This window comes from Salmo salar, chromosome 24 (assembly GCF_965601325.2).
Source record: "Salmo salar chromosome 24, fSalSal1, whole genome shotgun sequence".
Classification (NCBI taxonomy): Eukaryota; Metazoa; Chordata; class Actinopteri; order Salmoniformes; family Salmonidae; genus Salmo; species Salmo salar.
In genome coordinates, this window is record NC_138314.1 from 46,043,631 (window position 1) to 46,057,500 (window position 13,870).

The 13,870-nt window shown below is 49.4% G+C and overlaps 1 protein-coding gene across 1 annotated transcript in view; it reads right to left on the reverse strand.

Annotated features, from left to right (window-relative positions):
* Positions 1-13,870, reverse strand: part of LOC106585945 (ras-GEF domain-containing family member 1B-A) — a 53,998-nt gene that overhangs the window by 30,733 nt on the left and 9,395 nt on the right. The window contains exons 2-7 of the mRNA XM_082968735.1: positions 11,175-11,348; positions 10,844-10,966; positions 10,562-10,699; positions 3,812-4,024; positions 3,192-3,266; positions 1,357-1,452 (exon numbers count right to left, since the gene is read on the reverse strand). Of these exons, the coding sequence (XP_082824861.1) occupies positions 1,357-1,452; positions 3,192-3,266; positions 3,812-4,024; positions 10,562-10,699; positions 10,844-10,966; positions 11,175-11,342 (813 nt within the window). The 5' untranslated portion in view covers positions 11,343-11,348. The remainder of the gene's footprint in view (positions 1-1,356; positions 1,453-3,191; positions 3,267-3,811; positions 4,025-10,561; positions 10,700-10,843; positions 10,967-11,174; positions 11,349-13,870) is intronic.

Consider the following 13,870-nt stretch of genomic DNA (forward strand, 5'->3'; position numbering starts at 1 on the left):
ACTACCCAACCACTCACCACTCAGATCTACCCAACCACTCAGATCTACCCAACCACTCACCACTCAGATCTACCCAACCACTCAGATCTACCCAACCACTCACCACTCAGATCTACCCAACCACTCAGATCTACCCAACCACTCACCATGCAGAACTACCCAACCACTCACCACTCAGATCTACCCAACCACTCAGATCTACCCAACCACTCACCACTCAGATCTACCCAACCACTCAACACTCAGATCTACCCAACCACTCACCACTCAGATCTACCCAACCACTCACCACTCACAACTACCCAACCACTCAGATCTACCCAACCACTCACATCTACCCAACCACTCACAACTACCCAACCACTCAGAACTACCCAACCACTCACCACTCAGAACTACCCAACCACTCACCACTCAGATCTACCCAACCACTCAGATCTACCCAACCACTCACCACTCAGATCTACCCAACCACTCACCACTCAGATCTACCCAACCACTCAGATCTACCCAACCACTCACCACTCAGAACTACCCAACCACTCACCACTCAGATCTACCCAATCACTCAGATCTACCCAACCACTCAGATCTACCCAACCACTCACCACTCAGATCTACCCAACCACTCAGATCTACCCAACCACTCACCACTCAGATCTACCCAACCACTCACCACTCAGATCTACCCAACCACTCAGAACTACCCAACCACTCAGATCTACCCAACCACTCACCACTCAGAACTACCCAACCACTCACCACTCAGAACTACCCAACCACTCACCACTCAGATCTACCCAACCACTCAGAACTACCCAACCACTCACCACTCAGATCTACCCAACCACTCACCACTCAGAACTACCCAACCACTCACCACTCAGATCTACCCAACCACTCAGATCTACCCAACCACTCACCACTCAGATCTACCCAACCACTCAGATCTACCCAACCACTCACCACTCAGAACTACCCAACCACTCACCACTCAGATCTACCCAACCACTCAGATCTACCCAACCACTCACCACTCAGATCTACCCAACCACTCACCACTCAGATCTACCCAACCACTCAGATCTACCCAACCACTCACCACTCAGATCTACCCAACCACTCAGAACTACCCAACCACTCACCACTCAGATCTACCCAACCACTCACCACTCAGAACTACCCAACCACTCACCATGCAGATCTACCCAACCACTCACCACTCAGATCTACCCAACCACTCAGAACTACCCAACCACTCACCACTCAGATCTACCCAACCACTCACCATGCAGATCTACCCAACCACTCACCACTCAGATCTACCCAACCACTCAGAACTACCCAACCACTCACCATGCAGATCTCTGTGGCCACCAGGAAACTGAGTCTGTTGAACCACTCTACATACGCCTCCAAGCTACCAGCCTTCTTCTGGTCGCTGAAACAGCTCTGTAGCAATAAAAACATACCATTTAATTAGCACCAGTTTGCATAGCATTTCATTACCATTACCATTAGCTCATTTGCTAATTGGGTATTTTGTCAAGGACACAATTAGTAAAAGAGTTTGACAAACTGTTTAAAAAAAAAACGTAAACCTACTGTAGACCCTCAGATGGGTGTATAGGCTTTATAGTTGTCTTTGTAATTAGACTATTATTGCAGACTTGGTACTATGCTGTGGAGTCACGCCATCAGGGTATTAACTAGCTATTCACATTATTTAGCAGAGCTGAATAATTCTAAATGGCTTACATTCCTTTAGCTTTACGCATTTCTCTTCTCTCCTTCACACAATGGGCAGAGTGGTCAACACACAGACCCACACCCCTTTGGAAGTGGATGTAGAGGGGTAGCCTAACCCTTTGGAAGTGGATGTAGAGGGGTAGCCTAACCCTTTGGAAGTGGATGTAGAGGGGTAGCCTAACCCTTTGGAAGTGGATGTAGAGGGGTAGCCTAACCCTTTGGAAGTGGATGTAGAGGGGTAGCCTAACCCTTTGGAAGTGGATGTAGAGGGGTAGCCTAACCCTTTGGAAGTGGATGTAGAGGGGTAGCCTAACCCTTTGGAAGTGGATGTAGAGGGGTAGCCTAACCCTTTGGAAGTGGATGTAGAGGGGTAGCCAAAATATCCCCACGAAACATCCCTGTTGCCTAGCAGCCGAACCTTGGCGAGCACGCACCTACACACCCAAAACAAAAAAAACCCTCGTGCTGGCTGTTTTGTGGTCGGGTGGTTGCATAGCGATAAGGCCAAAACATTGTATCCCTTCCAGACAGACAGAGGGATGTTTAAAGGAACAGGAAGCGAGGGACAGCAGATATTTGGTCTACCACTACAGGTATGTCTTGGGATACACCGTCTACCCTACTGACACAAAATGGTGTCCGCACATTGACCCACCATGGGGTCAGTTTCAGTAGAGTCCATAATGAGTGACTGTCTGGAAAGGAAACTGGTGGGTCTAGACTCTAGATAGAGCCAAATCACTGCTCTTCTGATTTAAGCAATGTAGGTCATGGTGGTGATGACTGTATTGTATAACTACTTGGAGAGATGGATGGAGCCAAATCTACTAACCTTCAGATTTGAGCAATATAAGGGTTCTATCTGCATTATCCCACCACAGGGTTCTGACTGCATTATCCCACCACAGTGTTCTATCTGCATTATCCCACCACAGTGTTCTATCTGCATTATCCCACCACAGGGTTCTATCTGCATTATCTCACTTCTAGCTGCATTATCACAGCACCAGATTATATCAGCATTATCACACCACAGGGTTTTATCTGCATTATCCCACCACAGGGTTCTATCTGCATTATCCCACCACCGGGTTTAACTGCATTATCCCACCACAGGGTTCTATCTGCATTACCACAGGGTTCTATCTGCATTATCACACCACAGGGTTTTAACTGCATTATCCACCACAGGGTTCTCCCTGCATTATCACACCACAGGGTTCTATCTGCATTACCACAGGGTTCTATCTGCATTATCACACCACAGGGTTCTATCTGCATTACCACAGGGTTCTATCTGCATTATCACACCACAGGGTTTTAACTGCATTATCCCACCACAGGGTTCTATCTGCATTATCACACCACAGGGTTCTAGTCAACTGTAGCCTGTTCCATAACATACTAGTGACCTATTGTGGATAAGCATGCAGATTTATTACCTTATCATTGTCCAGAAGGTCTTTCTTCTCAAAGGCCTGGATAAATTCCTCTGGTTCAATGTTGCTCAGTCTCTCCTGAAAAGGAAAATCAACTCGATAAATTCCATCTTTCTGTGAATGTCAGGTTGATGACGTTAATAATAAATGTTTAGCCAATTTTACATCCCCTTTGTAAATATTGAGCTGTTATGAAGCCGGCTACAGCAGATAAAACACAGCTGTTTTAATGTATGGACGTCAAACTGAAGGCAAAAAAATAGCTGATGATAAGTAGCAATATGAACAGGATCTCTCACCAGTTCACGTGTCCACATACTTTTGGTCATGTAAAACAAAAAGTATGTTAAACATACTTAAACAAAGGTAAAAATATAAAAATAATAATAATTTTAAAAAATGTAGTGTATGTAATTGAGTTGCTCTGTCTGTCTGTCTGTCTGTCTGTCTGTCTGTCTGTCTGTCTGTCTGTCTGTCTGTCTGTCTGTCTGTCTGTCTGTCTGTCTGTCTGTCTGTCTGTCTGTCTGTCTGTCTGTCTGTCTGTCTGTCTGTCTGTCTGTCTGTCTGTCTGTCTGTCTGTCTGTCTGTCTGTCTGTCTGTCTGTCTGTCTGTCTGTCTCTTACCAGTTCTATGTGAGTGAGTTGCTGGGCCATGGTGAAGGGGTCGTTGCAGATGGACAGCATGTCCCTCTGGATGGCCTGAGGCTTGGCCTTGAGCACGGTCAGTCTATCTGTGGCCGTAGCATTGATCTTCACCAGGGCCTCCTCGTACTGGCTCAGAGTAGTCAGCTTCCTGATTAGGACCTGAATCATCTGGTGAACCACCTTCCTGTACAGCTGGAGGGAGGGATGGAGGGAGAGGGATGGAGGGAGAGAGATGGAGGGAGAGGGATGGAGGGAGAGGGATGGAGGGAGAGAGATGGAGGGAGAGGGATGGAGGGAGAGGGATGGAGGGAGAGGGATGGAGGGAGAGAGATGGAGGGAGAGGGATGGAGGGAGGGAGAGAGATGGAGAGAGAGATGGAGGGAGAGATGGAGGGAGAGATGGAGGGAGAGGGATGGTGGGAGAGAGATGGAGGGAGAGGAAGGAGAGATGGAGGGAGAGAGATGGAGGGAGAGGGATGGAGGGAGAGAGAAGAGAGATGGAGGGAGAGGAAGAGAGATGGAGGGAGAGGAAGAGGGATGGAGGGAGAGGAAGAGGGATGAGGGAGAGGAAGAAGGATGGAGAGAGAGGAAGAGGGGTGGAGGGAGAGGAAGAGGGACGGAGGGAGAGGAAGAGGGACGGAGGGAGAGAGATGGAGGGAGAGGGAAGGAGGGAGAGGGATGGAGGGAGAAGAAGAGAGATGGAGGGAGAGGAAGAGGGACAGAGGGAGAGGAGAGAGGGACAGAGGGAGAGGAGAGGGGTGGAGGGAGAGGAAGAGGGACGGAGGGAGAGGAAGAGGGACGGAGGGAGAGGAGGAGGGATGGAGGAAGAGGGACGGAGGGAGAGAGATGGAGGGAGGGAGAGGGAAGGAGGGAGAGGGATGGAGGGAGAAGAAGAGGGATGGAGGGAGGAAGACAGGAAGTCAGTTTCATTGAGTTCACAGGCATGTTATGCATTAAATATAGTAACTGTATAGCTGGAAGGAGCAATGAGGGGAGTGGTGTGTGGAGAGACAACTCCCGGTCATGGCCCCTTTCCATCCCGCTGGTATGAGTTTCAACAAAAGAGAAGGAGGCTTTCTGTGACCACATCCCGTCTCCCTCCACCTCCTGTCTGCCAATTCAAGCCAAGGGAAACTATAGCAGGTTCTGCAAACAAGTCTCAAGTTCAGTTCAGCAGCGGGCCAGGCCAGCGCGGGAATGCAGCCGTTTTCTCAACAAACTTTCCTTCAAACTGTATGTTTGATGTGTGTTAGTGTCCACCAAGAAATTCAACTTATCTGTCTCATCTCTTTTCTGAAGCATTGCTGTGCCGCTGAGACACTTGGGGAATGTAATGGTGGCCCATCAATTTGTTGAGAGGGGACTGGAGAGTAGGAGGAAGGGTGGGCAGACATTTTCTCAAAAGCATTTATTAGTTCCCTGGTCATAATGTCCTTCTATTACGGGTGATACCACACACTCCACTCACCTTGTCAACTCAAGCCAATCACCACTTAAACTGGAGATATTACAGCGGTTAAGCAGCAATGTTGGGGGGGGGGGGGGAAGAGAGATCTAGATTATAGAGAATAATCTTCTATCGCGCTGTAATCCCACTTTAGTGTGTGGTGGAGATTAAATGCTCTCCGTCACGAAGATGAACCCTCAGACGACAACTTTAACTCCCTCCAAGTCTTTACTACCGCGTTACATCATTCACTGCCGCTCCTCTCTCCGGTAACCTAGCAGCGCCGCTCCTCTCTCCGGTAACCTAGCAGCGCCGCTCCTCTCTCCGGTAACCTAGCAGCGCCGCTCCTCTCTCCGGTAACCTAGCAGCGCCGCTCCTCTCTCCGGTAACCTAGCAGCGCCGCTCCTCTCTCCGGTAACCTAGCAGCGCCGCTCCTCTCTCCGGTAACCTAGCAGCGCCGCTCCTCTCTCCGGTAACCTAGCAGCGCCGCTCCTCTCTCCGGTAACCTAGCAGCGCCGCTCCTCTCTCCGGTAACCTAGCAGCGCCGCTCCTTTCTCCGGTAACCTAGCAGCGCCGCTCCTCTCTCCGGTAACCTAGCAGCGCCGCTCCTCTCTCCGGTAACCTAGCAGCGCCGCTCCTCTCTCCGGTAACCTAGCAGCGCCGCTCCTCTCTCCGGTAACCTAGCAGCGCCGCTCCTCTCTCCGGTAACCTAGCAGCGCCGCTCCTCTCTCTCTCTTTACAACTGTAAACTAGATAACACTTGAATGACTTCGCTGTTATATATGTACACAATATCTTGGGACTTTCACCATCCATCAAAAAGGTGTAATTAGTGTTTTTTTTTTATTCTTACTTCATTATTCATATTTTTTCAATTAGTTTCACTGCATTAGGGAAAGCGTACACAGACCTTCCGGCTTTAAAACCTTCTCCAGTGTGCAGGTACACTTTTCTTTTCATTCAAAACAGATTTTGTAAAGAACTACAGATGAGCAACAGGTGCTTCTAAGTACAGTTGGACAGCGCAAGACTAACCTGATCCCAGATCTTTTGGTGTTCTCTTGCTCTGGTCACGACAATGTCGATAGGAATTGGCAAGACAGCACAAACAGGTCTGTGATCAGGCTATTGGTAGTGCAAGACACCAGTGAGACGGTCTCAGGTCAGGGGGGGGGGGGGGCACTTCAAAGCATCCTGCCATCTGGTGAGTCTTCTGTCCTCCACAGACGGGGGGGGGGGGGGTTAAGGGACAGAAGGGGGCTCTGCATGGCTATAATTAGAAACTATTCCTGGAGATAACAGGCTGACATTTCCACGCAGCGGGAGATACTTGTGACAAATGGTGCTGTTGAACAGGGGGGAGGGCTAAGCTTTCTTCTATGCCTCCGCCACCCTCAACTCTGCTATCAGAGAAGAGAACAGACGGTCACACCGCCAATCACTCCCCCCCCCCCCCCCCCCCTCCCTCTCTCACCCTTCTTTTTCCTGGCTTTGTGACATCACTTCCTGGCGGAGACCACCTGACCAGTGCCAGAAGGTTCTCTTTGTTATGGAATCAGACAGCTTAGCTCAGAGAGAGAGAGAGAGGAGAGAGAGAGAGAGAGAGAGAGAGAGAGAGAGAGAGAGAGAGAGAGACAGAGCGAGACAGAGCGAGAGAGAGAGAGAGAGAGAGAGAGAGAGAGAGAGAGAGAGACTGACAGACAGACAGAGAGAGAGAGAAAGACAGAGAGGAGGACTTAAGTGCATACCGCACTTAGAGCAGGAATGCACTCACTCCTGTTGCCATCACGATGTTTGTGTGTCTACTGTCTGAAAACACCCATAATATAGACGGGTTGGTTGTTTAGCAACAAAAGTGACACATGCGCAATTAAGGGGCAAAACAGACGGGGTAAGTTTAGATTGTTGACAACATCCAAAACTACATTTAAACATAAACAAACATAAATTAATTTGCAAAATGAGCACTTGTTGTCACTCAAATATATCGTTACAGTTGTTGGTTAGCTAGCTAGCGAATTGTAGCCGTATTAGCATAGACAAGACATCAGTCAAAACACCCCAGACATGGTATCAAGAACGAGATAAAAAAAAAACAAGCCACTTACAATTCACCACATGGCAGCTTCTCGTCACGGTAGCTATCAGGTCGTCCACAATCACAACAACACATAAACTTCTGCCCCTTTGAAGCGCGTGCATTGTTTGTAACGCTGTCAGCTAACCCGTCTCCTGAAACTCTTCAGTGATTTTATTCTAACTATGTGGAATATAAACTGTTTACATGCTACAGTACAGCATAGCTACAAACTTCTATAGGAGGTTTAATTGAACAGAGCCAAGCGCACGAATATCATACTCCCCCCAAAATATGCTAACTTCCTCTGTTTTTGTAATGGTGAGAGGTTAGCATGTCGTAGCCGTCTATTTACCACCACAAACCGATGAGGGCACTAAGACCACACTCAACGAGCTGTATAAGGCCATGAGAACATTAGGGATGGAACTGGAACATTGGCGATAGAACATTAGGGATAGAACATTAGGGATAGAACATTAGGGATAGAACACGGGATGGAACACTGGGGACAGAACTAGAACATTGAGGAGTGAACAAGAACATTGGGGATAGAACATTAGGGATAGAACATTAGGGATAGAACATTAGGGATAGAACATTGGGGATGGAACGGTCCCGTGTGGCTCAGTTGGTAGAGCATGGTGTTTGCAATGCCAGGGTTGTGGGTTTGATTACAACATTGGGGACGGGGACAGAACATTGGGGGCAGAACTAGAACATTGGGGACAGGGATAGAACACTGGGGATGGAACACTGGGGATGGAACATCGGTATGGAACTGAAACGTTGAGGATGGAACATTGGGGAGTAAACTAGAACATTGGGGACAGAACTAGAACACTGGGGATGGAACTAGAACACTGGGGATAGAACTAGAACACTGGGGATGGAACTAGAACACTGGGGATGGGGACAGAACCAGAACACTGGGAATAGAACCAGAACACTGGGGATAGAACCAGAACACTGGGGATAGAACCAGAACACTGGGGATAGAACCAGAACACTGGGGATAGAACCAGAACACTGGGGATAGAACTAGAACACTGGGGATGGAACTAGAACACTGGGGATGGAACTAGAACATTGGGGATAGAACTGGAACATTGGGGATGGAACTGGAACATTGGGGATGGAACTGGAACATTGGGGATGGAACTGGAACATTGGGGATGGAACTGGAACATTGGGGATGGAACTGGAACATTGGTGACGGAACTGGAACATTGGGGACGGAACTGGAACATTGGGGACGGAACTGGAACATTGGGGATGGAACTGGAACATTGGGGACGGAACTGGAACATTGGGGACGGAACTGGAACATTGGGGATGGGGACAGAACCAGAACACTGGGGATAGAACCAGAACACTGGGGATAGAACTAGAACACTGGGGATGGAACTAGAACACTGGGGATAGAACTAGAACACTGGGGATAGAACTAGAACACTGGGGATAGAACTAGAACACTAGGGATGGAACTAGAACACTAGGGATAGAACATTGGGGACGGAACTGGAACATTGGGGATGGGGATAGAACCAGAACACTGGGGATAGAACTAGAACACTGGGGATAGAACTAGAACATTGGGGATGGGGACAGAACCAGAACATTGGGGATGGGGATGGAACATTGGGGATAGAACTAGAACACTGGGGATAGAACTAGAACACTGGGGACGGAACTAGAACACTGGGGATGGAACTAGAACACTGGGGATGGAACTGGAACATTGGGGACAGAACGTTGGGAGCCAGGCACGTAGCCATGAATAGGTGTTGGAAGGGAACAAGTCTATAGGAAGTACCCAACGTTCCAGTACCATCCATCTTAACACAGAGCTTATAGGTCCATCATGGACAAAAAGAGATGGCTTAGCTAAGTTAATGAAGCATGGCTTCATTTATATGGGTTAGCAGTATCAGCTAAAGTTATCACCCGCTCTTTGATTCTTACACAGCTAGAATTCATCATCAAGTTATTATTTACTTTTTATCAACGGCAACAGCAGTGCTGAGGTGCAGTTTGGGGTGCCATTTTTACATCCATCGAAGGAGAGGAGAACAAGAGAAGTACTAGCATTTCATAGGAAGTCATCCCTCGAAAGTAAACCATGAAAACAGCCCTATGAAGCAAACCAAGGGTACGTTCCAAATGGCACCCTATTCCCTATATAGTTCACTACTATAGACCAGGACCCAATGGCATCCTATTCCCTATATAGTTCACTACTATAGACCAGGACCCAATGGCATCCTATTCCCTATATAGTGCTGCACTTTTGACCAGAGCCCTGTGGGGGCCATTTGGGATGCTGACCAAAGCAAACCAGTGCTAATGCTAGTGACATTCAAGTCAGCAGTAGTGGAACAATTCAACTGCAGCCTAAGGAGAAGCAAGGCAGCAGACAGGCTGCTGAACAATAGCTATTTTCTTTTGATTTGGCCATGCAACAAAAAAAATGTAAATGCTTTGTGGCTCGAGCAAACTTTCCCCACTAACCAACTCCCTGAAACCTCTAGGCCATCAATAGCCTTGCTCCACATGCCCTCTGAAATATACCCACTAACTGCTAATCCAACGGAAACAAAAAGATGACAAGATAATGTTTTCCCAAATGATTATGTTCTTTTTCTCTTTTCCCCCTCATCCCCGCATTCTCTTCTTATCAACTTTACAGCCAAGACAGGACAGGTGGCATCGGGTGACGGACTAACTTTACAGCCAAGACAGGACAGGTGGCATCGGGTGACGGACTAACTTTACAGCCAAGACAGGACAGGTAGAATCGGATAACGGACTAACTTTACAGCCAAGACAGGTGGCATCGGATAACGGACTAACTTTACAGCCAAGACAGGTGGCATCGGATAACGGACTAACTTTACAGCCAAGACAGGTGGCATCGGATGATGGACTAACTTTACAGCCAAGACAGGACAGGTGGCATCAGATGATGGACTAACTTTACATCCAAGACAGGTCAGGTGGCATCGGGTGACAGACTAACTTTACAGCCAAGACAGGTGGCATCGGATGACGGACTAACTTTACAGCCAAGACAGGACAGGTGGCATCGTAAGACAGACTAACTTATGAATGTGTCTTTGTTATTCATGAATCTTATATACTCCTGGCTGCACAATGAATTTCCCTTCAGTGACAAAAGATTGAATGAATTTTGACTGCGACTGTACCTCGTCTCCCGAGGACAGGCGTTGGGTCAGCTCCTTCAGGCTCCTCATCATCCTCTCGTCTCGGAAGTCGTAGGAGAACGTCTCCGTCCACTCCTGAAGCAGCTGAAGTATCTTGGGAGCCATCTTCCTGATCCTCATCTGAAAGAAGAAGAAGAAAAAAGTGATTGTTGAAGGTCTATCTTCAAGAAGTATATAGTATATTGGAGAAATATTACTGTGTACCATTCTAGTATAATATACTACAGTATAACATTACTGAGTATAATGGAGGTATAGAGTTACCTTGTCTGCCTGAGGGTCGCTCAGTCTCTGCTGTTCCATACACAGGTGACAGACTTTGGACATGAGCTCGTAGGGGCGGATGAACAGACGAGAGGAGAGCAGGAAGGTGAAGATGTATGTCCTCTGTGGAGAGAAAGATAGGAAGGAAGAGAGATGTAAATAACAGAGGAATATGGGGGTTTGTTTCATTTTTTTTCTCCACCTTGTGGAAAGTTAAATAAGACAGAAACACAAAGAGAGGTAAACAGAGAGAGAGAGAGAGAGAGAGAGAATGCGAGAAAGGAGAGAGAGAAAAAGAGGGATGGAAACAGCGAGAGAGACAGACACTCACGTCAGGGTAGTAGTCCATGCTGGGGACAAGGTGGTGGATGAGGGCCTCGAGCGAGCCGGATACCAGGGTGTTGTCATGGTAATACAGTCCCTCTTCCTTGGTCTGGTTCTGGTTCTTGTTGTAACCACTGGAAACCAGCATGCCTGTCAGCGGTGACGTCTGAGGCATGTTGTCCTGCAGAGAGGAAAGGTTTGTTGAGTTTAATCCAGAAAGAGAGAGCAAGAGAGAGAGAAAGAGAGGGGGGAGTATAGAGAGAGAGAGGAGTAGCGCGAGAGAGAGAGAAAAGTAGAGAGAGAGAGAGAGAAAAGTAGAGAGAGAGAGAGAGAGAAGTAGAGAGAGAGAGTAAGAGAGGGGGGAGTATAGAGAGAGAGAGGAGTAGCGCGAGAGAGAGGAAAGTAGAGCGAGAGAGAGAGAAAAGTAGAGAGAGAGAGGAGTAGCGCGAGAGAGAGAGGAAAGTAGAGCGAGAGAGAGAGGAAAGTAGAGAGAGAGAGTAAAAACAGACGTCTCAGTACAATAGACTGACCGAAGTAGACTTGTTGTTATTCTGATATTTCAGAGAGACACAGAAGTGGATGTGAAAACAATGGGGGGAAAAAATAACAGAGCTATATTCTCCAACCCAAACAGACAAACCTGAGGTTTGTTTACAAAATGGTTGGTTAGGGCCTCAGCCAGGAAACAACGCTAGGCCTCAGCCAGGAGACAACACTAGGCCTCAGCCAGGAGACAACACTAGGCCTCAGCCAGGAGACAACACTAGGCCTCAGCCAGGAGACAACACTTGGCCTCAGCCAGGAGACAACACTAGGCCTCAGCCAGGAGACAACACTAGGCCTCAGCCAGGAGACAACACTAGGCCTCAGCCAGGAAACAACACTAGGCCTCAGCCAGGAGACAACACTAGGCCTCAGCCAGGAGACAACACTAGGCCTCAGCCAGGAGACAACACTAGGCCTCAGCCAGGAGACAACACTAGGCCTCAGCCAGGAAACAACACTAGGCCTCAGCCAGGAGACAACACTAGGCCTCAGCCAGGAAACAACACTAGGCCTCAGCCAGGAAACAACACTAGGCCTCAGCCAGGAGACAACACTAGGCCTCAGCCAGGAGACAACACTAGGCCTCAGCCAGGAGACAACACTAGGCCTCAGCCAGGAGACAACACTAGGCCTCAGCCAGGAGACAACACTAGGCCTCAGCCAGGAGACAACACTAGGCCTCAGCCAGGAGACAACACTAGGCCTCGGCCAGGAGACAACACTAGGCCTCGGCCAGGAGACAACACTAGGCCTCGGCCAGGAAACAACACTAGGCCTCAGCCAGGAGACAACACTAGGCCTCGGCCAGGAGACAACACTAGGCCTCAGCCAGGAGACAACACTAGGCCTCAGCCAGGAGACAACACTAGGCCTCAGCCAGGAGACAACACTAGGCCTCAGCCAGGAGACAACACTAGGCCTCAGCCAGGAGACAACACTAGGCCTCAGCCAGGAGACAACACTAGGCCTCAGCCAGGAGACAACACTAGGCCTCAGCCAGGAGACAACACTAGGCCTCAGCCAGGAAACAACACTAGGCCTCAGCCAGGAGACAACACTAGGCCTCAGCCAGGAAACAACACTAGGCCTCAGCCAGGAAACAACACTAGGCCTCAGCCAGGAGACAACACTAGGCCTCAGCCAGGAGACAACACTAGGCCTCAGCCAGGAGACAACACTAGGCCTCAGCCAGGAGACAACACTAGGCCTCAGCCAGGAGACAACACTAGGCCTCAGCCAGGAGACAACACTAGGCCTCAGCCAGGAGACAACACTAGGCCTCAGCCAGGAAACAACACTAGGCCTCGGCCAGGAGACAACACTAGGCCTCGGCCAGGAGACAACACTAGGCCTCAGCCAGGAGACAACACTAGGCCTCAGCCAGGAAACAACACTAGGTCTCAGCCAGGAGACAACACTAGGCCTCAGCCAGGAGACAACACTAGGCCTCAGCCAGGAGACAACACTAGGCCTCAGCCAGGAGACAACACTAGGCCTCAGCCAGGAGACAACACTAGGCCTCAGCCAGGAAACAACACTAGGCCTCAGCCAGGAGACAACACTAGGCCTCAGCCAGGAGACAACACTAGGCCTCAGCCAGGAGACAACACTTGGCCTCAGCCAGGAGACAACACTAGGCCTCAGCCAGGAGACAACACTAGGCCTCAGCCAGGAGACAACACTAGGCCTCAGCCAGGAGACAACACTAGGCCTCAGCCAGGAGACAACACTAGGCCTCAGCCAGGAGACAACACTAGGCCTCAGCCAGGAGACAACACTTGGCCTCAGCCAGGAGACAACACTAGGCCTCAGCCAGGAGACAACACTAGGCCTCAGCCTAAAGACAACACTAGGCCTCAGCGAGGAGACAACACTAGGCCTCAGCCAGGAGACAACACTAGGCCTCAGCCAGGAGACAACACTAGGCCTCAGCCAGGAGACAACACTAGGCCTCAGCCAGGAGACAACACTAGGCCTCAGCCAGGAGACAACACTTGGCCTCAGCCAGGAGACAACACTAGGCCTCAGCCAGGAGACAACACTAGGCCTCAGCCAGGAGACAACACTAGGCCTCAGCCAGGAGACAACACTAGGCCTCAGCCAGGAGACAACACTAGGCCTCAGCCAGGAGACAACACTAGGCCTCAGCCAGGAGAC